The sequence below is a fragment of the Brachypodium distachyon genome, chromosome 1 (assembly GCF_000005505.3).
Source record: "Brachypodium distachyon strain Bd21 chromosome 1, Brachypodium_distachyon_v3.0, whole genome shotgun sequence".
NCBI classification, from domain to species: Eukaryota; Viridiplantae; Streptophyta; class Magnoliopsida; order Poales; family Poaceae; genus Brachypodium; species Brachypodium distachyon.
Window position 1 is genome coordinate 72,084,831 of NC_016131.3, and position 24,691 is coordinate 72,109,521.

Genomic DNA, 24,691 nt, shown 5'->3' on the forward strand with positions numbered 1-24,691 from the left:
GGTTGATCGGCCGGCCGGGTTGGTGATAAGGAGAATCCTGAGGTTGTTGGTAAGTGAACCGGCAGCTCACATGAGGTGCTGCTGCTGCACGGCACACGGATCGTGGCAAGAAGGGGCGGGCGCCACGCACGTGCGTGACGTCGGGTAACAGGAGCTGCTGGGTTATGGGCCTGTATCATCGTGCCGTGGCCCAGCCTTTTTAAAGCAGGCTGGCTGTACGTTCTTCGGCAAATGAGAATGTTTGGTGAATCGGGCTGGACGAGAAGGCAAGACGTAAAGATAAAGGCCCACGGTGAGGTATCCATGTATCCATGTATGGAAGGACAGGCCGAAGCGTTCGTATTCTTTTCTGTCAGCTCGGGATGGGTCAGTATTTGAGAACATGGTGGAGTGGAAGTACTTTGGGCTAGCTCGGCACTGCTAACAGTGTTCAACTGGCTGGTCAATTACAATCATGGGGAAATTATTGCTAGGATGAGTGGGGGTTCAAAACCTACTCCAACGACTGAGATACCATCCGTTATTGCCAAGGAATCAACATTAAGGTGCATACTGTACTCAAAACCATGTTAACGCAAGTTCTCAAAATCAAGTTGCGTTTGCAGTGAGACGATATCTAAATTGATAGTTAAGAAACTTAGTAATCAAGGCTCGTATATAAAGATTGTGTACTGTGTACCCGCCAAAAAAAAAGATTGTGTACAGCGTAACGCGCGTACTCAACGACCAAGAGCATGCATGACACTGTAACACACTTGCCAGCTCAACGACCATGCATGTAACTTTGGGGCTCGAACCTCCAAAACGTGACGCTTGTCAGTTTTTCTACTCTTCAGACCACGCTTCGATCTCCACCCCTTTTACATCGGGCCGATGTGACGCCACATCCACATGCCTCTAAAATACCCAGCCTTCTTACATTCGTTATGCACGCATAGTCAAAATCACGTATGCTCCACTTCCCATATGCGGAGTACTTAAACAATTTGTGCCCCCGCATCACGCATGTGTATCAATTTCACCGCAGTCAAAGTCCACGGATACGGGAAGAGAAACAATAATGACCATGGCACCCAGTTAAAACCACACATCAAATATGAATAGTTCTTGGAACAATTTCCATGGTCTCATACTGAGCAAACATCTCATATCGCAAGGCGGCAGGCACGGCGGGTAATTAACTGATGAGGCCGGCCAGGCGGCATGGCGATTGGCGAACCCATGAACCCACCTCAGCCATGCAAACCACCGTGCGTGTACGCCTAGCCAGTAGACATATAGTTCCCCTACTACCTAACAGGCGACTAGTAGTAGTTTCCCATCAGAATGCAGCTAATTTCAAGGTCTCCTTGCCATATGCAAGTCCCCAAATGCGAAAAGGAGAAAAGAAAAGGGGTGAGTAGACTGATGAATTTAAGGCGCACGCGTGGCTAGTAGAACTGGACGGCGCTGGAGAAGGTCTGGCCGAACCTCCAGTTGCCGGGCGCGACGTCCTGGAAGACTTGCTTCTTGCCGTCGGTGGCGGTGACCGTGAAGGAGATGGACTGGCCGTTGAGGTAGTTGTTGCACTGCCAGTTGGCGCCCCAGTTCCTGGACATGGTGACCCAGCCGGTCCTGGACCCCTTGATCTGCACGGACGAGATGGACCCGGCGCCGCCCATGTTGGTGATGAGCACGAGCTCGAAGTAGTCGTTCCCGTTGATGGTGAACCGGACCCCGCCGGTCCTGGAGCAGGGCACCCGGCGGAACATGACGGGCACGATGCCGGCGCGGTAGACGCCGATCTTCTCCCAGGCGGGCTGGGCCATGTCGAGGTGCCTCCGGGGCGGGTTGCACCAGCCGCCGTTGTTGCTGGGCTTGGAGTAGTCGGGCGGGCAGAGGTTGGTGGCCGTGATGGTCACCGTGGCGCCCTTGTTGCACCACTGCGAGTTCTGGCTGTCGCACTGCACCTGGTAGCACTCCCCGCACGCCGCCCCGTCGTTGAACAGCGCCGTGCTCATCGCCGCCGTGTTCGTCCCGTACCCCGTCGAGTACAGGTTCCCGTACCCGCACGCCCCGCCTGGTGATCAATTAATCAGTTATGTATATCCTTCATGTCATGCGCGCAAATGCGCCCAAGTAAGTGCAAGATTAAACTGCACGGACAGAAGAAGGAACGAGTAAAGGGTATAGTGGTTGTTCTTTTGCGTGCATACCCATGGTGCCGGAGGCGTCGCTCCCGCCGTAGAAGGTCGCGGAGCCGCTCATCCAGTCGGCAGCGCCTCCGGGCGTCGCCGCCGCGAGGCAAGCCGCGACAACGACGGCCAAGTGATACAACAAGGCTCTGCTGCGCGCCATTGCTCGAAATATGGCTTCAGGTACAGGGCCAATGCACGGAGTCCCTGGGGTATACTCGACGGGCGACGGACGTAACGGGATCGACCGATTTACAGGAACGGTGCGAGTTGAAGTGAGGAGGTGGAAAGCGATGGCTGCGGCGGTGCTTAAATAGGAAGCTCGGGCGATTCGATCGATTTGAGGCGGACGGAGGGCACGGGAGTTGATCGATTTGGCGCGCGCGAACCCCGGCGCGGGCTCACGTGCGCCGGCGATGGCGCCCCTGTTGCAGCACCCAGAGCCTTAAATGCGCCACGATTCGTCGATTTTCTTGATCAAAATAATTAATTATCTGCCGTCCAGAAAAAGAACTCTCATCTGCATGCATGCTTCTATACCACGATTTCGAAGGCGAGACGAGACGGAAAAGATTCGCCTCATCTGCAGCGTGGATCGAGCCGCCGACCCTGACAATTTTGCCAGCTGCTGTTTTTAATTTTTTTTTTGCAAGTCTTAATCTTTTGGGATACGTACGTACGTATACGTACGACTAAGCAATCATCGTCTGGAGGGTTTAACAACTGATTGATCTTCTGAGATCAAAATGGATTCGATGAGGCAGGAGGAGGGGAAAGCGTCACGTGAGTCTCTGCATGCACTGGGATCACATCACATGGGATTACCGCGAGGGACAGGAGGAAAGTGGTCGCGTGATTACCGAGGGTCCTCGGATCGACAAGCAAGCGCCACTAACCATGATGCTCTCCCTTGGATTATGGCGGTTGACGCGCGCGCTTAACCGGTTTAGTACCCGCCAAGAGTTGGAAATTAGCACTGATGGGGTGGGTCCCCACTGGTAGGTACTGGCAGTTAGGGATTTGGCGGTGTAAAGAGAGGTATAGACCACCGAGCTCGTTTTGTCTTGCTTGGTTGATTGGAATCTACGGAAAGAAACTCTTTTTGCTGCAAGTCAACTGTCACACTGTGGCTAAGCGAGCTAGGGCCTCTCCTCCGTTGGACTATTAGGGCAACTGATTCTAGATGTACAAGTACTTCTACCTTTTTTATTTGTTTGATCCCTGCTAGATTACGCGGTCAAACCTCTGGATTTGAACGATGCAAAATAAATAAATAGCTGACATGTTCAGAACTTCAGACTTCCTCGTTTTCAGTTAAAGGGATATCTTACACCTCGAAATTAAGAGCACTCAGAAACTAATTAACCTATCCATTTTGCTGAGGTCGGCTCGGATGCAAATCCAGCTGAACACTACATAAAACATGCCTCCTGTAAGAGCAAAATCAGTTTCAAGAGCAACGTTGTGGCCATTTCTATTTGCTACCATATCTCTTAATTACTCGAACTTGAATGATGCAAAATTACAGTAAGGGATCTGTTAGCTTATTATGCGACCTTCTTTTTGAGCATATCCTTTTACCATAGATTGTACGGAAACAGTGTACTCCTATTGTGTGATAAGGACCAGGCAGCAGGGCAGGGATTCCTCACGCTTGTCACGACAGAGAGTTGCTTCGAAACATGGTCCATTCCATGGGGTACTTGAATGCTGATGAAGCCACTTGGTAAAACCGGCGGCTTGTTAATTTGCCCACATGCACCCCCCTGCTTATCAATTTCCGACTAACGAATCACCGCATGTGGTTTATGGCAGTTTCTGTTGCTCCCGTACGTCGTCCGCACCGTGAAAAGTCCACTACAAAGCGTGATCGATCTTTCGGCCCTACAAACTCACCAAGTCAAGTGTTGACATCAGGTAATCTATTTTCCTACAGAAAATACCGCTGCGTCTACATAGTGGCGTTCACATTGTACGGTGGACTTTAAAGTCCCTCTTATGCTTTGCTTAAACACACCAGTACAAGATCTGCTCCATGTGGATGCATGGTTTGATTGGGTCACTCCTGGAATTTAATTTTATTTATTATTAAATGGTACTATAAGCAGGTGCTCGATGACACTTCGCAAAAGCAAAATTATTCTTCGAAGAAAAGAAAAAAAGGTGCTCAAGGTGAGCATATGCGCCGGCCGGCAGCAAAGAGGTGCACTGTCAGTTGCTTCGGTGAGAGTCGGATTTGATGCATTTTTCCTCATCGTTTTCGTTCTACCGGGTCGAAAAATCACAGCTCTCCGCAGTCGAAATCGGCCATGTCGACCATCAGTTTCGCCAGCAATCCGGACAAGAACTTCTCCCTGAGGAACTTGACCACCGTGTTGTTGCTCTGCTGCACGAACCCGACGACGTAGGCCGCCGTGACGAGCCGGATCGCGCGCCCCCTCCGCTCGTCGGCGTACTTCTCCAAACCCGCCTTCACGGACTCGCAGGCGTACCCGTGGGCGAAGGCGTCGCCCAGGCACCGGGCCAGCACGACGCCGTCCTCGAGCGCCGCGCAGCCGCCCTGCCCCAGCTCCGGGGTCATCGGGTGGAACGCGTCGCCGGCCACGCACACGTTTCCCCTGCTGATGCTGCCACGGACCAGGGACAGCGGCGACCGGAACCGCAGCGGCGACGACACCACCTCGCTCATCTCGCTCCTCTCGATCACGTCCAGCGCCTCCAAGGGGATCTTGGCTGCCCGGAGCTTGGTTAGCACGTGCTGCCGCATCTTCGCCACGCTCTCCTCGGCGTCCTTGTCTGTGCACAGCATCACAAGATAGTAGATGTTTAGAACTTGCCGTCGTAAACAAAATAATTCAAGCAGGATTTCAATGCTGGGAACGAAATTACGCGTACCATCTGGGGAGGGGTACCAGGTGTAGTTCCAGTAGACGGAGGTGTCGGAGCAGGGCAGCACGCCGGAGCGGAAGCCCTGGCCGATGAACTGCAGCATCTCGGGGCCGAAGCCGTGGCCGTCCGGGTACTCGGCCATGCCCCTGGTGGCCGACCGCCCCGACTGGATCGGCTTCGGAAGGCCCAGCCATTTCGCCACCACGGAGTTCACCCCATCACATCCTATCAGAACCTGCACACGGACAGAATCTTAGCATCCAAGCAACTGTTACTGGCAGCATTCGTCAGTTCAGAGCGCAGGCAAAGGAGATGCGGAAATCACAAAATGCACACTGCATCACATGATTCACATAACGGTTTTGCACCTTTGCTTTTATGATGGAGCCGTCGGCCATGTGCAAGAGCTTGACGTCGCCTTCCTCATCGATGGCGGCGATCTTGGAGGAGTACCTGATGGTGCCCTCCGGCAGCTCGCTCTCCAGCGTCTCCAGCAGGAAGTTGCGCTTCACGCACCGAATTTCGTGAGGCCCGCTGGTGGAACCATTTGATTTCACAGATGAATTGTCAGCGCAATGTTCGCAAAATTTTACAGAGAGAAATCTGTAGTTCGTTCAACAAATTTCAGACTTTCAGTACCTTTTGCCCTGCATCTTTAGGCTCACTTTTGCGGCAGCCTCGCCTGTGGATGCAGAGAAGGCCACCAGCCTGCCAACGACAACAAGTACTACATCAAGTCACGACTTCTAGTTAATGGGCCGTTCTTTTTTCAGAAAAATGGGCCGTCCTTTCGCACAATAATGGGCCGTTGTAGGCCCATTTTTCACTTTTAATGGACTGGCTCTTTAAAAAAAATCCCCTATTTTTCATTTTTCATTTTCCCTGATTATTGTTTTCTAAAGTTTCTGATTTAAAAAAGAAAATGGCTACTTTTTTATTCTCCTTTCAAAATCTCCTGGATTACTATTTCAATCCAACGCTGGCTGACAGTCTCCGGAGGGTCAAAATCTATTGTCAAGTGTCAAACTGGTTTTGGAGTTCAGAAATCAAATGCAGACTCAACCAATATAACGGAGTGATAAATATATAGTACTCGTACAACATTTTTCTATAATTTTACATGTATAACTAAAAGTATGCAGTAATCTGACAGGTAAAAACCCAGAATAAAAGCAATTCGACAGGTTCGACCATGCCAGAATTACTCCAAGGCCCACTTAATTTCAGTCTAGCTCAGTGTCAGTGTCACCTTCCAAAAAATCCACAGCACAGGTTTGGTCGGCTGCTCACCTCTCGTACAGCAGATGGTGCTCCCTTATCTTGTCCCCAACGCCAAGGGCATCGAGCGCGCGGAAGGCGTTCGTCCATGTGGTGAAGGCGTACCCCGACGCCCGCAGCGTCGCCGACGACTCCAGCACCACGCTTCTCACCCCTTTCCTGCGACCACATCACAGCCCCCAGTCGTTAATTAGCTCGATCCAGCCAGCATCCACGCCGGATTGCCGGAGCTAGCGCAGGAAGCATCACTGAAGAGCCTAACAAGGAACAGAGGTCGACGCTTCTTACCTGTGCAGCCCCAGGGCCGTCGCGAGGCCGGCGAGCCCGGCACCGGCGATGACGATGTCCTCAACGCCTTCCATGTCTTGCACCGCGCCGTGGGACGTCGCGGCTGCTGTTGATTGGAAGTTGGGACAGAGTAAAGAAGCCTAGAGGAAGAAGGTCAGGACTGAGGAGTGAGGAGAGTCGCGGGCGGATCTGATGGAACCAGGAGCTTTCTCTGATGTACTGTATTTATAACAGCATGCGAGGTGGTGTGGCTGATGAGAGGCCGAGATGATCACCGGCATGTGCCGAATTGGGTCGACGGGAGACGACCGGGTTCCGGACTGGGAAGGAAAATTCTGACTTTGGTCCAGGCAGGCGGCGGTGCAGGAGCCTTGCACTGCAAGTTGTCAGGGTCTTATTGGAAAACGGTTTCGGGACCGTAGCGCTACTTGATACTCCTACAAGATGCCAATGGAATGGAACAAAGCTGATGCATCTGTTGCCAAAAAGGTTTACCGAGTACATTGTTGAATTGATGTCTGCGGGTGATATCATTCCTTGGTCCAAAATGGTCACTTTGAGTCCTGATGCAGCAGCAGCATGGCGCAGAGAAAGTATGGGCATGATCGCATTGACCGTGATGGGATCTGGCATGTTTGCACCTGACTGATTGGTGAAGCCTGAAAGGAAACTGCCCAGGTGTCTTCCTTCGCGTCATTGTTTACGTCAGAGAGGCGGATAGTGAATAAAATCGTACTTCTAAAATCTCTAGATGCTTTAACTTTGATCAACGATTGCAGTTAACATTATCAGTCAGGTACGGAGTAGATCCTTTTGAGAACCATGATATGCTCCACGCTCCCGATTGCTGGGACGCGGCATGTGGAAAGTGGCAAATCTTAAAGCTTAAAAAGCTGACATTATTTTGAAGACATGATTAAGCTGCTGTTATATAGAAAAAGGTATCGGATTAAACTGATCGACTGATAGGAACAGCATCAAGCAAGCGCACAGACAACTGTTTGGGTAGCTTTCTAACAAAACTGGACCAAGGTGTCCCCTTGATCCGAAGAAAAAAAAAGTACAGTGCATCAACATTCAACAGACAGTCTGATAGAGACCGAGCCACCAACTCTGACAGCAACTCCAGCTCGAGAGACTTTCACAGCGTGCCGCAATCGTAGTCCGGCATCATGAGCAGCACCTTGGCGAGCACCCCGGACAGCAGCCTGTCCCGCACGAACCTCAGCGCGGCGTTCTCGCTCTGCTGCATCAACCCCACCATGTACGACGCCGCGATCACCTGCGCGCTCCTCCACCGCCGGAGCCCCGCGTACCTTTGCAGCGCCGCCTCCACGCTCTCGCCGCCGCCGCCGGCCATGGCGTCCCCGAGGCACCGGGCCAGGACGACGCCGTCCTCCAGCGCCTGGCACGCGCCCTGCGCCAGGTCCGGCGTCGTCGGGTGGAGCGCGTCCCCGGCCACGCACGCGTTCCCCTTGCTGATGTTTGCGAACAGCAGCGACAGCGGCGGCCGGTACCGCAGCGGCGCCACGAGCACGTCGTTCATCTCGCTCCTCTCCACGGCTTCCAGCACCTCGGACGGGGCGTTGATGCTCCTCAGCTTGCCCAGCACGAACTGCTTCATCGCCGCCGCGCTCTCTTGGTGCTCGATCCCCTCCTTATTTGGGGAAGGAGACCATGTGAGGAACCAGTAGACGTCGGTGAGGCCGCAGGGGACGAGGCCGGCACGGAAGCCATTGCCGGTGAACTGCATGAACTTGGGCTCGAACCCATGGCCGTCGGGGTACTTGGCGTGGCCCCGCGTGGCCGTGCGCCCCGAGTCGCACGGCTTGGCCAGCCCCAGCCATTTCGCCACCACGGAGTTGATCCCGTCGCACCCGATCAGAACCTTGGCTCTGAGCGTCGACCCGTCGGCGAGATGGATGATCTTGACATCCCCATCCTCGTCGATGGAGGCGATCTTGGCGGAGTAGCGGATGGTGCCTCGAGGCAGCTCCTCCTCCAGCGCCTGGAGCAGCACGTTCCGCTGCACGCACCGGGCTTCGTGAGGTCCCCTGCACCATGAACGATGGTCAGAGTGGATGAGACATGAAGACCTTTTTCAACTATTTTTCTGCCTTATGGCTGATCCATGTAATAGGCCTAGCTTTTGTTTTGGCACTATCCTGCCTTCTATTTTCTGTTGAGACATCTATGTTACAAACACCTGTGGTTTCCTTAATGAAACGGGGAGCGAGGCTCCTTTTGCTCTAAAATGAACGATGGTCAGATACAGAACTGTCGAAGAATTTGGGGCTGAGATGTGTTTGAAATCTCACAGTTTTCCTTGCACCCGGAGATCAATCTCTCGTGCTACTTCCCCGGTTGACGAAGACATGACACGCACCCTACAAAGCAGGACAGAGAAAAACAAAAGCATGGACACGTCATCACGCCTGAGCTCGATAGGGATAAGCTCTGGAAAAGATTTCTTGAGTGACTAGCTAGGCTAGAGCTCTACATACCCCTGGACCTGCAGGTGTTGGCTCCTCATCTTGTCGCCTACCCCGAGGGCGTCGAGCGCGCGGAAGGCGTTCGTCCATGTCATGAACGCGAAGCCGGAGGTCCGAAGCACCGGCGAGGACTCCAGCACCACGCTCCTCACGCCCTTCCTGCAGTTCCTCCACACGAAGAATTCGAACTGATCACATCAGCATATATACAGGCATGGATGGACACAAATATATGGAGTACGGGCGCATGTGGCTGCAGTAGGACTGTAGGAGTACCTGTGGAGGCCCAGGGCCACGGCGAGGCCGGCCAGGCCGGCGCCGACAATGACGATGTCCTCGGCGGCGTCTTGCTGCTTCATGCTTGCAAAAGGCTTGGATTGGACTGTCTGTAAAACGGACTCTGCTCTGGTGTGTTCGCGAGTTTGAATTGGATGACTATCAGGAGCGCTTGATGGAGTGTATATATGCCTGCAGCCTATCTTGCCTTGCACAGAGAGTTGGGTCGAGTAGACCGCAGAGAGTGGAGTTTCCTTCAAGAAAAAGAAGCAGCGGAGAAAGGGGGATTACTTAGGCGTCACTGCTGATCGATGAACGATGATGCTGCGCGCGCGGCGTGGAGCAACTAATGTAATGGGCAACTTGACAACAAACAACTTGCTTCTGTCCTCTTAGCAGTATCATACTACTTACTCTTGGTGTTATCTTGGGTTTTTGTGAACAAATAACTAATCGAACACGTGCATAGTTGGTTTTACAATTGTTTACAACAGGGGCACCACTTGTCACTAAGGATGGATTCGAGCTCTCTAATTGATCCATGAATATAAGGATGCACTCCTAAAGGACAAGGCAAACACTTTTTTACGATATTTAATCGGTTTCCACCGTCAAAAGAGATAACGGAACAAATAATATACTAGCAAAAAAAAGAACAAATAATAGTTCACACCCTAGAGATTTTGACAAGACAAACCATGAAACACGTGATGGGAAAGAATGAGAGAGTAAGGTAGTGTTTAGTTCTAGAACGATGTGGAATGGAATGGAACGGTTCTATTTCTATAGGGATGGAATGTAATGAAACGGTTCTACTTTTCTATATCCTAAGAACCAAACACTTAAATCACTAGTTCCACTTGGAACCAACTCATTCCTATATTTTTTTAGGAATGAGATGGTCAGGCATATTGAGGGAATATTTTCTTTTGAGAAACCATATGGTTTCATTCCACTTCTCCATATTCTAAGAACCAAACGCAAGAATCATCTTAACTTTTGGAACCATTCCATTATATTTCACTTCAAGAAAACCGGGTTGCACGACCAGAGAAATTTAGACTGGTTTCTCTGAAAATCTCCTTTAAATTGTGTCCAAATACCTAGGGTTGCGTTTGCAACCTCTTTCCCACGAAGATTATTCATCGGGTTCGGAACGTCCTCCTTGGGATCAGAAGCACTGCAGAGAATTTTATCTACGCAATTGACATGGTGCAAAGTTGTTTTAGGAAAAAAATCCATTCAATTGCTTTAAACTAGACTTTCATAAGGCTTTCGACCATATCTCTTGGGAGGCTCATAATGTCGTTTTAGTCATGAAAAAGGTTTCCTTCTAAGTGGTGTGACTGGATCATAAGTCTAAACTCTTCAATCCAATCAACAGTCCTTCTAAATGACAAACCGGACCATTGATTAATTCAATGTCGTCAAGGTCTTCATCAGGGTGACTCTATCTTGTCTTTCTTATTCATTCCTATGGCAACAATGCACTTCTTGGACCGAGAAAGCGGAACTTCTTGTCAGATAGCCTTTAGATCTAGCCATGTCAACTTATGCAACGGAGGGTCTTCTTCTCGTAGTGGTCACCATCAAAGAGATGCAAAACGTTGTAAGGCCTTCTTTTGGAATGGAGAGGATCATGTTAACGTCGACCAATGTAAGGATACATAGGAGGAACTTTGCTTGCCAACTACCAAAGGAGGACTCGAGTTTAGGTGCCTTCACACACAACATTGTTAAGTCATCTAGCTAAGGTCACCTTACGAGTTTATCCCCTTGCGAGTCATGGTTCTCAAACAGATATGGTTGGCGGAATGGCCTTGATCTGCGGAATCAAAACAGTTCGGGCTCCACAATACAGAAGGATTTTTTTGCTCTGGTCTCCTTTTTTCTGTTTTATTTGGGAGGCTCTAGGATCTTTACGATGGGATGCAAATCAATGTTTTTAAACAAGGTTCGGTGGTCAATTGTCATTACATTTTTTCGCGATATATGTAAGCGGTTTGGTAGTTCCACCTTTTATCTGATCCCTTATTAGAGATCTAATAGGTAGGATTGAATGTTTTCAATTTTCACTGAACAGAGGTTTCACCTAATACGTCGCCTTCTTAATTAGCATGTTGCATATACAAATATAATTATATAACATGAAAAAAATAATACTAATTTACTTCTTCTATAACAGGCTACAAAGTGTCTCAAGAAGGCTGTACAATGGATCAACGGAGCTTTTGTCGAGAACAACACGTTCCATGTTTAGATGCACTACCGAAATGTCGATGGTCAGATACAATGGAACCTCAAGATTCATCGTTTCCCCCCTTTATAGAAACTTTGCTGACATCTTATGTGTCTTTGTTTGTAGGACTGGAAACCAACCGAAAACATTGCCAACAACATCTTGAGGAACTTTCCGGATCTGAAGCTAGCCCATGGTAAAATGCCAAGTGACTAACTTGACCAATCATGAAGTGTAATGTATACAGTCTGAGGCTTATATACCCCCCAAACCCTCATTATCTACTAGCAATCACATCATTAGAAAAACATTTTAGGTTTCTACTTTCGCCCCCCCTCATGCAGAATTTCTGGCAGCTGCCACCCCTACATCAGAGGCTGAGATCCTTGAGGTGGCCTGAGGTAGACTAGGAAATCAATGTTTATGCAAAGTTATATTATTGGATGAACCAAATGTAAGAATTCATTGATGAAATATATTGTCTAGGCAAGCTCATGATTTTAATTTTTTAACAACACATATATCATGTCATAAAAGAAGGATGTCAGAAAATTACTTGAAGCAGTTTGCTAAGATAATCCGTACACCGATGAAAGCACTGTTGTCAAGCTTAAAATTTGACATGCGTAAACATCTTATAAGAAATGGAGTAGACACTGATGTACTCCTTCCGTCCGCAAATAAGTGTAATTCTAGGTTTGTCCTAAGTCAATTTTTTGTAAGTTTGACGAACTTGGTTAAAAAATGTAGAAACACATGTGACATCAAATATATAAAACTACATTTCAAAACACATCTAGTGATAATAATTTAGTGTCATAAAAGTTGCCACGTTTTCCAATAATATTGGTCAAAAACTTGAAGTTGAATATCTTTGTATGGCACAAACTTAGAAGTACACTTATTTGTGTACGGAGGGAGTATCTTTGTTGTTGCGAGGAAGTAAACTGGCGGTCGTTGATTTTAGTCAACACACGGTCGGAATGGCCTGAATGCCTGATACAACAACGAAAATTCAGATACTCCATCCAGACTTCAGAGCTTCCCGCAGTCGTAGTCCGGCATCATCAGCAGCGTCTTGGCGAGCACCCCGGACAACATCTTATCCCGGACGAAGCTCACGACGGGGTGATCGCTCTCCTGCACGAAGCCCACCACGTAGGACGCCGCGATCACCTGGGCACTCCTCCACCGCCGGATCCCGGCGTACTTCCGCAGGGCCGCCTTGATTCTCTCCTTCTCCTCTCGAGCACCGCCTTCCTCCCCGACAATGGCGTCCCCGAGGCAGCGCGCCAGGACGACGCCGTCCTCGAGCGCCGTGCACGCGCCCTGCGCCAGGTCGGGCGTGGTCGGGTGGAGCGCGTCGCCGGCCACGCACACGTTGCCCTTGCTGATGCTCGCTAACAGCAGCGACAGCGGCGCGCGGAACCGCAGCGGCGCCGCGAGCACGTCGCTCATCTCGCTCCTCTCCACGGCTTCCAGCACCTGCGGAGTCACCTTGGCGCTCCGCAGCTTGGACAGCACGAACTGCTTCATCGCCGACGGGCTCTGGTCGACGCCGTCGGTGCCGTTGGCCGTGGAAGGAGACCATGTGAAGAACCAGTAGACGTCGGTGTCGCTGCAGGGCACCATGCCGGCGCGGAAGCCTTCCCCGACGAACTGCAGGAACTTGGGCTCGAACCCGTGGCCGTCGGGGTACTTGGCGTGGCCCCGCGTGGCCGTGCGCCCCGACTCAGACGGTTTCGCCAGCCCCAGCCATTTCGCCACCACGGAGTTGATCCCGTCGCACCCGATCAGAACCTTGGCTTTGAGGGTTGAGCCGTCGGCGAGATGGAGGAGCTTCTTGGCGTCGCCGCCTTCGTCGTCGATGGAGACGATCTTGGAGGAGTAGCGGATGGTGCCTGCTGGCAGCTCTTCCTCCAGCGCCTGGAGCAGCACGTTGCGCTGCACGCACCGGACCTCGTGGGGTCCGCTGAAAACGAAAACGTTGATTTCAACAAAGAACAGAGTAGGTAAGCTCGATCGGGACTGAGATACTGGATGTATCACTCACAGTTTCCCTTTCACCTGGAGGTCCATTTCTCGCGCTATTTCCCCTGTCGACGAAGACATCACACGCAACCTGACATGGAGGAGAAAAAACGACAGACACTCGTCATAAACTCGCTGGATCCCTCGATTGTAACTAGATTCAGGTGTTGGAATTCCTCCATCGGAGAAATGGGAAATGCTAGAGAACATAGTACCCCTGAAGTTGCAGGTGTCGCCCCCTCATCTTGTCGCCGACCCCAAGGGCGTCGAGCGCGCGGAAGGCGTTCGTCCACGTGAAGAACGCGAACCCGGACGTCCGACGCTCCGGCGATGACTCCAGCACCACGCTCCTCACGCCCTTCCTGCACTTCCTCAACCGTCATCACAACCAATCAATTAATCTTTGCATCAAGGGAACAATCCGAGAGCACATAGCTGAAAACGGCACGGTCCTAGTATGTACTACCTGTGGAGTCCCAGAGCGACGGCGAGGCCGGCCAGGCCGGCGCCGGCGATCACCACGTCCGCGGCAGCGTCCTGCTCGTGCACGTATGCCATTGCTTATGCACGCGTAACTGATCACTGATCTGCGCGCGTGCTGCGGTTGTGCTCGAAAGTTTGAACTGGGATGATTAATCGGGAACTACTCGAGCTGTTGTGAGAATCCAAGAGTGCACCACGAAGGGTTTATATGCTCGCAGGAGTGAAGCAGCAGCAGAAGGCATCTGGGTTTTGACGTGACGTCATTGCTGATGATGCGGCTGCTATGCGCGGCTGCCATCAAGGCCTGGCTGCCCTCCCGTGGCCGTCCCCAGGTAACACACGCAGTGTTTGGATTTGCCGTCAGTTTTTAAATCACGGCTTTTGGGAGCAAAGTAGAAACCAAAAATGATTGATTGATGGAAACCCCTGATCAACTGCGCGATGAGTCGGTCCATGACATATTGACATGTAATTAGTTGGTCAGTGCTTCACACGCTGAGAAAGTACGTTTTCACTTTTCAGTGCTCACCACTGTTACCGCAAGTACTAGCTTGCCTCATGCACAGAGGGACTGAAACTGAAAATATTTCACTTTTATTCACTTGGAGTCGGTCCACAAGCTTGCACCGGTTATAGAATTCCTTTTCTCAGCTTTCTCACCTTCAGTGTTTAGACCAAACACCAAGCCCAAAAAGTTTTCTCGCACCCACTTTTCCACCACGCTGCACACGTCCTAAATTGCCTCGCGTAATATTCAGGTGCGGAGGCAGAATGAGGAGGGCCGAAACAGAATAGACAGTTATTAGAGATGGGGGGGGGGTGCGTAGAGCAAAGAAATTTGCAGTTCATAGTATAAAAAATAAAAGACTTAGGCGTAAAATCATGGGGGGGGGGGGGGGGCAAGGCCCCTGCTGGCCTCCCCACTGGTAATATTTGAGAACTATGGAGTACTACTAATGTGTCGGACGAGGTATGCTTAGCAAGTTAGAATATCCAAGGACCCCAAAAGTTCAACAATAGACACGAAAATGCATTATCTCACGTTGAAATTTGAAGTACACTTTTTTAAGGGTAATTCAATCCATACATAAAAAATGCCATTGCGTTTTATCGTTGTTTTGACGGCAAAGAGAGAGCATTTGAGGTTGGAGGTAATGAGAAAATTTAGTGTATTTTCTTCTCCAAAGACCAAACGTGTGAATTGCAATCCAAATTATGCTTTGGCGGTCTTTTATTTTTGCTCATCAAATGATGCTTTAAATAATGAGAATATATCTATCTCTCAGTCGACTTAGAATAATAGTTATTTCTCAGCTGACAAGCGTAGCCATCGATTTTCTCAATCTTTGTACTTACATCAATTTTGCACGAATCTTAATGATTGAGTTAGATGGCGACTTAGAAATTTGCCTTAGAAATAACAAAACCATTAAATAGTTCAAATTTGAAATCAGACAAAGGAGGAAATAATTCATGGCATCATAGTTTAGGTTATTAATCTACAAAAATTATGGAATGACTTGGGAGTTAAAACATGTAGAGATTTTACGGGCGACGACTCTAACACCCACTCTTGAGGACATTTGCATACTACACTACTTGGGATATCAAACTTGTGGGAACTCAACACTTTATTCACTATTTCAATGTTGGTACAACACTCTCTTTAGTAGCTACCCTACACACAATCCTACCATGGTAACTTATTTTTCTATTTGGTGTGGTGATACACTACTTGTGGCGATTGTGGTACACCTATGAGGTGGGGAGCACCCCTATTTATACTTGTACAAGACCATGTGGTACATCCCACTACAATTCTCTAGAATACTCTACATGTATCTTAGTTTTAGAGAATTCTCACTTATTCTTGAAACTTACCCTAACTAGGTCCTGTCATGGTAAATTGCAACACTCTTCAAGTAACCTCTCAAGCCTTTTAGAATATTCATATCCTCTCTCATGACACTAGATGGCTCATTGTAAATATCTTCTCTTCTAATAATCCAAACTATTCTAGAATCTTCTCAAATATGCATAACCAATTCCCAACACTCTCCAATTATCCAAAGTGGTATAGAATATTTTCAAATATGCATTGCTATTTCTCAACAAAACAGGTGAGGATTGCTCGCTTTACAGCGTTCCGCAGTCATAGTCCGCCATTTTCACAAGCGTTCTCGCCAGCACTCCAGCCAGGACCTTCTCCCGCAGAAAGCTCACGACAGCGTTGTCACTCTGCTGCAGGAAGCCGACTACGTAGCCGTCCTCGAGCGCCGAGCAGCCGCCCTGGCCAATGTCCGGCGTCATCGGGTGCAGCGCGTCGCCGGCCACGCACACGTTCCCCTTGCTGATGCTCGCCAACAGCAGCGACAGCGGCGGCCGGAACCGCAGCGGCGCGGCCGGCGCGTCGTCGCTCATCTCGCTCCTCTCCACCACCTCCAGCGCCTCCATTGGCACCTTTGAGCTCCTCAGCTTGTCCAGCACCTGTTGCTTAACCTTGGCCCCGCTCTCGTTCGCACAGTCATCAGCCTCGTTTTTGGGAGGAGACCAAGTGTAGAACCAGTAGATGTCAGCCTCGTTGCAGGGCACGAAACCAAAGCGGAAGCCTTGGCCGATGAACTGCAGGAACTTGGGCTGGAAACAATGGCCGTCAGGGTAAAGCGCGATGCCTCTTGTAGCCAAGCGCCCTGAGTCTGACGGCTTCGCGAGCCCCAGCCATTTCGCCACCACGGAGTTGACTCCGTCGCATCCGATCAGAACCTGCTGGCGCACATATGGGCGTGATAAAGCAAGCAATCACCTTTAATTAAAGAGTCTGCAGGGAGAGATGCAGAGGCTAGGGATCTCAGTACCTTCGCTCTGAGAACTGACCCGTCGGCAAGATGTATGATCTTGGCGGCGCTGCCGACGTCCTCCTGGATGGAAACAACCTTGGAGGAGTAGCGGATGGTGCCTTCCGGCAGCTCTTCCTCCAAGGCCTGCACGAGCAAGTCACGCCTGACGCGGCGGGCCTCATGATGTGGTACTCTGCAATGCATCCAAAGAGCGTGGTTCACGTTCATGTCAGTACAAAGAACAAGAACGTCTTGATGAAAAGCTGGAAATTTACGTCTGAGGATAAATAATCAAAAAGTTGAAACTGCAATGGACTGCTCGAACTTGGGCGGGGACACATGCATTTCAGCATTTGCCATCTCACCCTTTGTTACCCTGCGGCGGCGCGAAACACAGCTCGTGTGTAACTTCTCCGGTGGCCGAAGAGATTACCTGCAACCTACGAAGAATCGAAACACTCAAGGGAGATAAATTAACTCCAGATCAACCCCAGCAACTTAGTCATCGATTGAATCGCAAGATGCACAGACAGAGATCATACCCCTGAATTTGCTGGTGGCGCTTCCTTATCTTGTTCCCCACCCCAAGGGCGTCAAGCGCGCGGAAGGCGTTCGCCCACGTCGTGATGGCGTACCCGGACGCCCGCAGCGCCGGCGACGACTCCAGCACCACCACGCTCTTCACCCCTTTCCTGCGTGCAAGGCACCACCCGAAATTCGCAAACAAAGCTATGGCCGAAAATCGGTGTTCTCTTATCCACAGCTGGCAGATTTGGCAACACGCGACACAAAATCAAAGCCAATATACATGTACCTGTGTAGTCTGAGCGCCACCGCGAGGCCGGCGAGGCCGGCGCCCACGACGATGACGTGCTCGCTGCCGGTATCGGCCTCTTGCTGCATGCTGCTGCGTCAGTTTTAGTTCTCAAGCCAATAGGGGGAATATGTACACCTCCCGGAGAATGTAAGCTGGTGCTAGCTAGTCACAAGAATGAGATGGACACGGCACCTTTTGGCCTTTGTTTTTCGAAAAAAAGGAGGAAACTGACTTTAAGTCCTTGTTTCGAAGAGGTGCAATTGGACACGTTTTGAAGTAAATAAACAGGGCAACACAATTGGCAAGTCAGTCAGACATGGAGAATATGTGAAGGAAAATCTGCCGCGTCGTGTGGCGTGCGTCAACTTTCTTTGTGCTTGCCGGTTAAGTTTGAAGCTCGAACTAGCAAGGTGATCCGTGCATTTGCGTCGTTGCGCGGCTCAGGTATCAGTTTAAATTTTAATACGGTTGTCATTTCAGCATTATCACTAAGCTCTATGAATATACTTGCATAAACTGTTAAATATAGTACTATAAAAAGAAATTGTTGGGAAGCAAAGTGCATGTGATCTTTATATATGCATTAATGCATATACTCAACCTACCACTCATTCGTCCCTGCTAGTGATAATAGTGGCAGTCGGTTCATGAAATGTTTCTGCTATCATCTCTGTTGAATTTACATCTTTTTTTACCGTAATCATTCATGTCAATACTACTAATGTCTATATCCCTCTAGTTTTTCTTCTCATGGATTATTCCATGTTTCAATTGTAGATTGACTTTCAAATTAAAATCTAACTGGTAAACTTTTGAATAATAATAAATTATTTCCGAACTTAGCTATTTATTGTATGGAGCTCCTTCGAAAGTCACACACACTTCTGTTTTCATTTTAGTTCTCATTTCATGTATGACGACGTCTTTTATTTACATTTTTTGGTATTTAAGAACATCATTTGGGTCACACACACTTCTCTTTTCATTTTAGTTCTCATTTCATGTATGAGGACGTCTTTTATTTACATTTTTTGGTATTTAAGAACATCATTTGGCGTTTGTTGAAAACCGAATTTCATATTGTTTTTCATTTTGTGTTGCAAATTCTATAAATAAGAGTTTTTGTCGGGTACATCGTCCGACAAAATAACATTATAACCATATAAAAATTATACAATTGTATGAAGCGAACCAACTAATCAGGACACATTGGAATGGAGCGCGGAGCTCACTAGACATAAATACGGGATACTTGATCATCATCGCTAAGTGTTTGCGGTGTTTTCGTTCGATCAAATTTTGTCCAGGCACTATTCTTATGATCAATCGGTACAGCTAGACCAACCATTACACTGAGCTCGGCCTGTTATTGTTAACAGTTTTGCTATTGAGAAGTACAATACGAATCAGTCGACTGAAATATCTTGAAATATCTAGCCAACACACCTTATTTATTGTTATATGCCACCAACTTGGGGACCAACCGGTAAAATCACCCCTGCAGTCTCCTGTCCTCATTTCCGTCGTCGCGCCATGGACTCCGAACAGCAGCTGCCGCCGCCGCTGAAGCAGATGAAGCAAGACCCACCAGTTGCTCCCACCACCATAAGCTCCCTCGGCGACGACCTCCTGCTCGAGATCTTCCTCCGCCTCCCCTCCCTCCCGAGCCTCGTCCGCGCGGCCCTCACCTGCCGCGCCGCCCTCCACGCCGTCCGTTCATCCCGCGTCTTCCGCCGCCGCTTCCGTGAGCTCCACTCGCCCCCACTCCTCGGCCTCTTGCTCGACTTCTTCAACCCCGAGATGGCCGCTTTCGTGCCCGTCGCTCGCCTCTCCGACCGGGACCACGCCGCCGCCCTACGCGCCGCCGATATCTACCTCACCCGCGTCCTCGACGACGACCCTGAGTGGTCAATAGCCGACTGCCGCGATGGGTACGTCGTTCTCCTCAACTGGAGCGCCGAGCAGATAGCCGTCCACAGTCCCCTCACACGGGCCATGCATCTCTTCCCCATTCCACCGAAACAGATCTACGATGAATTGTACGCCGAGCTCCATGTCCTCCCCTCTGAAGAAGACCCCAGGTCGTTCCGCGTTGTCTGCGTCTGCCACGAAACGTGGGGGGCGCAAGCCGCTGTCATCTCGTCGGGCACCAGGGAGTGGCAGATTTCCCCATGGGTAGACGCTGCGAGCCTGCAGGATGGGGACGCGGACAAAGACTACTCACCTCACGATGGAACACTGGTGAATGGGTGCATCTACTGGACGAAAGCAAGCCGAGCCAATGCGCGTGTGCTCAACACCACGACAATGCAATTCTCGCTAATCGATTTGCCTCGGCACATCCATGGGCAAGGAGCGCTAACACCTGGTGAGACCAAGGATGGGGAGCTATGTATCGTTTGCGCTGTACAGCGCACACTTGGACTTGTTGTCTGGTTGTGGAGAGCCGATGATGACGGTGTGGAGAGATGGATGCTGGACATGACATTTCCCTTGTCACAGAAGATTGATTTGCTCACTGACCATTCAGCAGAGGACCACGATGCACTGAACATTTTGACGATTGTTGATGGCTTTGTGTACTTGTATACTTACTGTGAGGCCAATCCTAATTCACCTGGCTTCTTCCTATCCTTCTGCCTGGAAACAGAAAAGCTGACTAAGCTCTGTCCTATCCTTCACATTGACGATTTGTATCCTTACATCATGGGGTGGCCTCCTTGTTTGGTGTACCCAGCAAGGTAAACCTTGACTCAAAGGTTCTTCAATGGCATCCTTCAGGAGGAACATATTTTATTGCCCTGTTATATATTATGGAAAGTTGACATGATAGTATTTATGAATAAAGTTGACCTTACTTACATGCATCGAAGAAGTATTCACCGGTGATTGTCAACATTCGTAACTGTCAAGCATGAACTCACTTGTTTCTCGTTTACTTCTGTTATCAAATCAAATTCATATCTGATTGGCCCTTATTAAGTTCTCTTCTTCGTCGTGTGCATATGCATAAACAAATATCATTAGTTTGCTTTCTGCCCTAGTTAGAAAATGGTTTCTACTGCAAACTTAAGCGGCATGTCAACCCTAACAATGCATCTGTAATCTCAATTGTATCCTTAAGGATCAGTTGACAGTTAATGTATATAGATAAAGTTACTTGATTAGCTGATGTTTGCTTGTATTACTTTTCTCAATTTCTTGTAGTTAGGAATCCATTTTATGTGCAATGGGGCTGTTAGAAGCTTGGAACTGGTAAGTACACTGTTACATTTTGGCACAACAATCTCTGGAGCTATTCTGGATTTGGACATGTGATGATGAAGCAGGCTGATATATATGTTTTGCAGCCCATCAGCTCCACTTAATGCCCAAGTGAGCTACTCGAATTTACTGAAGTGATATATGCAAACTGAGCTGCATCAGTCATATGTTTCCTGAGGCGCAGAGAAACCAACATCTTTTCAAGTTCTTCCATAGCAGTAGATGCGTATGGTACCAGAGTTTCAGTGCTCCTATTGTTATTCCAGAACACTTGAATGGTGGCTAGCTTCTTTCAGTCTCAAGGATTCCCAACTAGAGAACTGGAATTCTGACTTTCTGAGGTATGCATCTCTGATATAGTCTTCAGATGAGACTAGACTAATAATTATGAACTCCTGTAAGTCTAGTGAGGCCTAATTTCTGTCATTAGTCAAAGCCCTTCGCTAACTTCCAGTGGTTTGTGTCTGACAAGTAGCTAACCATGCATAAACTACCAGATATTGAAGTTTCAACTCTTTAACACTGCTCAAGATTAATTAGCACAACTAGGATCTGATTAGAGCAATTTCAGGACATAATCAGAGTACAAGACATATGGAATAACAGAAACCATAAAGTAGAAAACGTTGCATATTCTTTGGGTATGTCGGCAGTTGTGCAAAACCATTTTTCAGCTTCATGCATTCGCTACGATTTTTTGGTTCAAGCTCGATTTCTTCAGTAAGGAACTAGAGCTGCTGTCTGTCTTTTTCTGTTAAACTTTAAGCAATAGAAGAAGACTGCAGCAAGAGTATTTGCTAAACGGGATAAAAAGTGACCACTAATGTTTACATATGGCCTCACCTATGATCTGCAAATTAACAAGGAAAGGTAGGTCATTATCTTCAAAATTAAAGAAAACAGGTTTAAAGCTAGCAGTTTTGCTTAATCATGATATGCTAAGATTCCTTTGGCATGAATTATTTGGCATGCACATGTTTGATTGATATGGGCGCAGACTAGCATGTGGTTTGATTTTGACAGGCAAATATCATCCAATTCCCATTATGAATTTGTTCACATGATAAATTGTTCCTTCCATATATACTGGTATACACAGATATATGTCCAGGTATGTGATGTGAAGGTGTTCTGTTCTGGAGGAACCAGTGAGCAACTAGTGGTTACTTGTTGAATGTTGATTACCAGAGTAGTTTCTGTTAGCGAAGGATTTTCGCGATTTTGTCTCCTAGATCAGATAACATTGTTTCGTGGTAGCGATGTTATCTGACCAAGATAAATGTCTGTACTACTGTAACATCATATTGTTTCTAGTTCCTTGATAGCAGTTCTTGTCTCTGTCACAGTACTACCGATGTCTATTTCTGCTTCAGAAAGGGCTGCCAAGCGAGAGAGATAAAAGGTTATTAGCCTTTTACAGCATTCCACAGTCATATTCCGACATTTTGACGAGCCTTCTGGCGAGCACTCCGCCCAGGACCTTCTCCCGCAGAAAGCTCACGATCGGGTTACCACTCTGCTGCACGAAGCCGACCACGTAGGCGGTTCCGATGAGATCGACGCTCCTCCACCGCCGCATCCCGGCATACTCCCGGAGTCCCGACTCGATCCTCTCCTTCTCCGTGCCGGCGCCATGGATTATCGCATCGCCGAGGCATCTGGCGAGGACGACGCCGTCCTCGAGCGCGGAGCAGCCGCCCTGGCCCAGGTCCGGCGTCATCGGGTGCAGCGCGTCGCCGGCCACGCACACGTTCCCCTTGCTGATGCTCGTCCACAGCAGCGACAGCGGCGGCCGGAGCCGCAGCGGCGCGGCGTCGCTCATCTCGCTCCTCTCCACCACATCCACGGCCTCTGCGGGCACCTTGGAGCCCCTCAGCTCCGCCAGCACGTGCTGCTTCATCTTGGCCGCGCTCCCGTCGACGCCATTATCTGCACCGGCAAAACGCGAGGAAGAGTAACTGAAACTCTGAACATTGATCCGGACACCTCTTGGCACCGGCATCGCCCATGGACGATGATTGGTGATACACAGGAGACGGGAGACAGGGCTGACCGTTTCGGGAATGAGACCAGGTGTAGAACCAGTAGACGTCGGTGTCGTTGCAGGGTATGAGGCCGGCGCGGTAGCCGTGCCCGATGAACTGCAGGAACCTGGGCTCGAAGCCGTGGCCGTCGGGGTAATGCGCGAGGCCCCGCGTGGCCGCTCGCCCGGATCCGGTCGCCTTCGCGAGCCCCAGCCACTTCGCCACCACGGAGTTGATCCCGTCGCACCCGATGAGCACCTGCAATGCCAGCGCCGTCCGTCGTCAGCGTTCACAGTTCAATATTCTTCTGCCCAAGCCAAGACCCAACATTTTCTTAGTTACCTTTGCTCTGAGAGTTGACCCGTCGGCTAGGTGCAGGATCTTGACGTGGCCTTCTTCCTCTTGGATGGAGACGATCTTGGAGTTGTAGCGGATGGCTCCTCTTGGCAGCTCTTCTTCCAGGGTCTGCAGCAGCACGTCTCGCCGGACGCAGCGGAACTCATTGCTGCATCCAATCCAAGCATTACGTGGTGTTTTTGTTTCATGTCAGCGCAGGGGAAAGAAAAGGAGGAGCGTCGCCTGCTGGAATCGTGATTCTCGTCCATCTCTCACCGTTTCCCCTCGTTCGTGAAATCCACATCCTGGATTAGTTCTCCGGTGGATGAAGAGAAGACGCGTAACCTATGTAATGAAACGTTCAGGCGAAACAAGAAAGAAAACACTGTAAATTGATCAAGGGTCTTTCATCAGGACTGGAAGAGTCACAGAGCAGTTTAAAGGCGCGTGTACGTACCCCTGGGTCAGTAGATGGGGCTTCCTGATCTTGTCGCCCACCCCGAGGGCGTCGAGCGCGCGGAAGGCGTTGGGCCACGTCGCGAAGGCGAACCCCGACGCCCGGAGCACCGGCGACGACTCCAGAACCAAGCTCTTGACCCCTTTCCTACGACGCGCAAATCAGGAGAACCGGGTGAATCACGCTATATAGTTTTTCCTCTTTTTGCTGTCAAAGAACCGGACATCCACGATCACGAGCCCTGTAAAACGTGGCACGAGACACATACATACCTGTGTAACCCGAGAGCCACGGCGAGGCCGGCGAGCCCGGCGCCCACGATGACGATGTCTGCCTGGCCGCCGCCGGCCGCCTCGCTTCGTTCCATTGTTGCCGCGGCGTACGTGTTCTCCATTGCGAAGCGGAAGGGGATCGGAAAATTACCAGAGAACGACGACGAATCAGCAGCGGCTAACTGTTGGATACAAGTAATCTAGAGCTCTTCTGATGATTGGATATATAGGGAAATGAAGAGAGCTTGGAGTTTTGACGTCATTGCTGATTATAGTGTGTCGTCGCCATGTATGGCGCCATGCCGGGCTCACTGAACTGGTCTCGGAGTTGGAATTTTTTTAAGGGGAGTTGGAATTGGATAGGCGCAAGGCGACATGAAAGGACAGCTGCAGACCTGCAGTAGCAAACAAAACATGTGACTGAAAATTCCACAGCTCTCATCACTGTGGACTGTGGAGCCACATAATTTTATTTTTACTTTTATTTTTAAATGATTGGCTTCTTGTTGGGCCACAATTCACGTACGGGCCACG

The 24,691-nt window shown here is 49.7% G+C and overlaps 7 protein-coding genes across 11 annotated transcripts; 1 reads left to right on the forward strand and 6 right to left on the reverse strand.

Moving 5' to 3' along the window:
• Nucleotides 1-1,077: 1,077 nt before the first annotated feature.
• LOC100832835 (expansin-A12) lies at nucleotides 1,078-2,571 on the reverse strand. Its single transcript, XM_010230883.3, has 2 exons — nucleotides 2,196-2,571; nucleotides 1,078-2,059 (listed from the first exon to the last, which is right to left on the reverse strand). The coding sequence occupies exons 1-2, from the start codon at nucleotides 2,335-2,337 to the stop codon at nucleotides 1,431-1,433; spliced, it is 771 nt and encodes a 256-aa protein (XP_010229185.1). The 5' UTR covers nucleotides 2,338-2,571; the 3' UTR covers nucleotides 1,078-1,430.
• Nucleotides 2,572-4,223: 1,652 nt separating this feature from the next.
• On the reverse strand, nucleotides 4,224-7,035 carry LOC100844712 (monooxygenase 2). The gene is made up of 6 exons (XM_003558735.4): nucleotides 6,630-7,035; nucleotides 6,354-6,500; nucleotides 5,703-5,771; nucleotides 5,432-5,597; nucleotides 5,070-5,298; nucleotides 4,224-4,970 (listed from the first exon to the last, which is right to left on the reverse strand). Exons 1-6 carry the CDS (start codon nucleotides 6,701-6,703, stop codon nucleotides 4,456-4,458), a joined length of 1,200 nt encoding a protein of 399 aa, XP_003558783.1. The 5' UTR covers nucleotides 6,704-7,035; the 3' UTR covers nucleotides 4,224-4,455.
• Nucleotides 7,036-7,542: 507 nt separating this feature from the next.
• LOC100845020 (monooxygenase 2) lies at nucleotides 7,543-9,730 on the reverse strand. The gene is made up of 4 exons (XM_003558736.4): nucleotides 9,398-9,730; nucleotides 9,134-9,280; nucleotides 8,948-9,016; nucleotides 7,543-8,683 (listed from the first exon to the last, which is right to left on the reverse strand). Exons 1-4 carry the CDS (start codon nucleotides 9,478-9,480, stop codon nucleotides 7,771-7,773), a joined length of 1,212 nt encoding a protein of 403 aa, XP_003558784.1. The 5' UTR covers nucleotides 9,481-9,730; the 3' UTR covers nucleotides 7,543-7,770.
• A 2,752-nt stretch (nucleotides 9,731-12,482) lies between these two features.
• LOC100833147 (monooxygenase 2) lies at nucleotides 12,483-14,338 on the reverse strand. The gene is made up of 4 exons (XM_014896518.2): nucleotides 14,134-14,338; nucleotides 13,883-14,029; nucleotides 13,690-13,758; nucleotides 12,483-13,608 (listed from the first exon to the last, which is right to left on the reverse strand). The coding sequence occupies exons 1-4, from the start codon at nucleotides 14,223-14,225 to the stop codon at nucleotides 12,672-12,674; spliced, it is 1,245 nt and encodes a 414-aa protein (XP_014752004.1). The 5' UTR covers nucleotides 14,226-14,338; the 3' UTR covers nucleotides 12,483-12,671.
• A 1,612-nt stretch (nucleotides 14,339-15,950) lies between these two features.
• On the reverse strand, nucleotides 15,951-18,024 carry LOC100833462 (monooxygenase 2). Of its 2 annotated transcripts, XM_003562020.4 has the most exons (5): nucleotides 17,802-18,023; nucleotides 17,530-17,679; nucleotides 17,353-17,427; nucleotides 17,006-17,180; nucleotides 15,951-16,913 (listed from the first exon to the last, which is right to left on the reverse strand). In XM_003562020.4, the coding sequence occupies exons 1-5, from the start codon at nucleotides 17,888-17,890 to the stop codon at nucleotides 16,287-16,289; spliced, it is 1,116 nt and encodes a 371-aa protein (XP_003562068.1). In that variant the 5' UTR covers nucleotides 17,891-18,023; the 3' UTR covers nucleotides 15,951-16,286. The 2 variants fall into 2 exon arrangements, with proteins under 2 accessions (XP_003562068.1, XP_014755617.1); XM_014900131.2 differs by lacking the exon at nucleotides 17,353-17,427 and having other exon boundaries at nucleotides 17,802-18,024.
• A 925-nt stretch (nucleotides 18,025-18,949) lies between these two features.
• On the forward strand, nucleotides 18,950-22,392 carry LOC100833766. Of its 4 annotated transcripts, none has more exons than XR_730102.3 (3): nucleotides 18,950-20,545; nucleotides 21,155-21,409; nucleotides 22,168-22,392. XR_730102.3 is itself a non-coding variant. In XM_010230886.3 (3 exons), the coding sequence occupies exons 1-2, from the start codon at nucleotides 19,266-19,268 to the stop codon at nucleotides 21,013-21,015; spliced, it is 1,284 nt and encodes a 427-aa protein (XP_010229188.1). In that variant the 5' UTR covers nucleotides 18,951-19,265; the 3' UTR covers nucleotides 21,016-21,059; nucleotides 21,155-22,392. The 4 variants fall into 4 exon arrangements, 3 of the variants coding, with proteins under 3 accessions (XP_003562069.2, XP_010229188.1, XP_010229187.1); XM_010230886.3 differs by adding an exon at nucleotides 21,012-21,059 and having other exon boundaries at nucleotides 18,951-20,545; nucleotides 21,155-22,392; XM_003562021.4 differs by having other exon boundaries at nucleotides 21,155-22,392.
• LOC100845630 (monooxygenase 2) lies at nucleotides 22,355-24,499 on the reverse strand. Its single transcript, XM_003558738.4, has 6 exons — nucleotides 24,158-24,499; nucleotides 23,886-24,032; nucleotides 23,705-23,773; nucleotides 23,435-23,597; nucleotides 23,122-23,350; nucleotides 22,355-22,997 (listed from the first exon to the last, which is right to left on the reverse strand). Exons 1-6 carry the CDS (start codon nucleotides 24,277-24,279, stop codon nucleotides 22,483-22,485), a joined length of 1,245 nt encoding a protein of 414 aa, XP_003558786.2. The 5' UTR covers nucleotides 24,280-24,499; the 3' UTR covers nucleotides 22,355-22,482.
• Nucleotides 24,500-24,691: the final 192 nt, after the last annotated feature.

Excerpts from the sequence above, each read along its gene's own strand:
- LOC100832835 (XM_010230883.3), bottom strand. The coding sequence starts at position 2,337 with ATGGCGCGCAGCAGAGCCTTGTTGTATCACTTGGCCGTCGTTGTCGCG. Across the intron at positions 2,060-2,195 it reads CGACGCCTCCGGCACCATGG|GCGGGGCGTGCGGGTACGGG; the intron begins GTATGCACGCAA and ends ATTGATCACCAG.
- LOC100844712 (XM_003558735.4), bottom strand. The coding sequence starts at position 6,703 with ATGGAAGGCGTTGAGGACATCGTCATCGCCGGTGCCGGGCTCGCCGGC. Across the intron at positions 5,299-5,431 it reads GCTCCATCATAAAAGCAAAG|GTTCTGATAGGATGTGATGG; the intron begins GTGCAAAACCGT and ends GTCCGTGTGCAG. Across the intron at positions 4,971-5,069 it reads CTGGTACCCCTCCCCAGATG|ACAAGGACGCCGAGGAGAGC; the intron begins GTACGCGTAATT and ends TGCTGTGCACAG.
- LOC100845020 (XM_003558736.4), bottom strand. The coding sequence starts at position 9,480 with ATGAAGCAGCAAGACGCCGCCGAGGACATCGTCATTGTCGGCGCCGGC. Across the intron at positions 9,281-9,397 it reads GTGGCCCTGGGCCTCCACAG|GAAGGGCGTGAGGAGCGTGG; the intron begins GTACTCCTACAG and ends GAGGAACTGCAG. Across the intron at positions 9,017-9,133 it reads CAACACCTGCAGGTCCAGGG|GGTGCGTGTCATGTCTTCGT; the intron begins GTATGTAGAGCT and ends CCTGCTTTGTAG.
- LOC100833147 (XM_014896518.2), bottom strand. The coding sequence starts at position 14,225 with ATGGCATACGTGCACGAGCAGGACGCTGCCGCGGACGTGGTGATCGCC. Across the intron at positions 14,030-14,133 it reads GTCGCTCTGGGACTCCACAG|GAAGGGCGTGAGGAGCGTGG; the intron begins GTAGTACATACT and ends GAGGAAGTGCAG. Across the intron at positions 13,609-13,689 it reads CTCCAGGTGAAAGGGAAACT|CGGACCCCACGAGGTCCGGT; the intron begins GTGAGTGATACA and ends TTTCGTTTTCAG.
- LOC100833462 (XM_003562020.4), bottom strand. The coding sequence starts at position 17,890 with ATGCAGCAAGAGGCCGATACCGGCAGCGAGCACGTCATCGTCGTGGGC. Across the intron at positions 17,181-17,352 it reads CCGCCGCAGGGTAACAAAGG|AGTACCACATCATGAGGCCC; the intron begins GTGAGATGGCAA and ends GATGCATTGCAG. Across the intron at positions 16,914-17,005 it reads GGTCAGTTCTCAGAGCGAAG|GTTCTGATCGGATGCGACGG; the intron begins GTACTGAGATCC and ends GTGCGCCAGCAG.
- LOC100833766 (XM_003562021.4), top strand. The coding sequence starts at position 19,266 with ATGCCACCAACTTGGGGACCAACCGGTAAAATCACCCCTGCAGTCTCC. Across the intron at positions 20,546-21,154 it reads TGTTTGGTGTACCCAGCAAG|CCCATCAGCTCCACTTAATG; the intron begins GTAAACCTTGAC and ends TATGTTTTGCAG.
- LOC100845630 (XM_003558738.4), bottom strand. The coding sequence starts at position 24,279 with ATGGAGAACACGTACGCCGCGGCAACAATGGAACGAAGCGAGGCGGCC. Across the intron at positions 23,598-23,704 it reads TTCACGAACGAGGGGAAACG|CAATGAGTTCCGCTGCGTCC; the intron begins GTGAGAGATGGA and ends GATTGGATGCAG. Across the intron at positions 23,351-23,434 it reads GGTCAACTCTCAGAGCAAAG|GTGCTCATCGGGTGCGACGG; the intron begins GTAACTAAGAAA and ends CTGGCATTGCAG.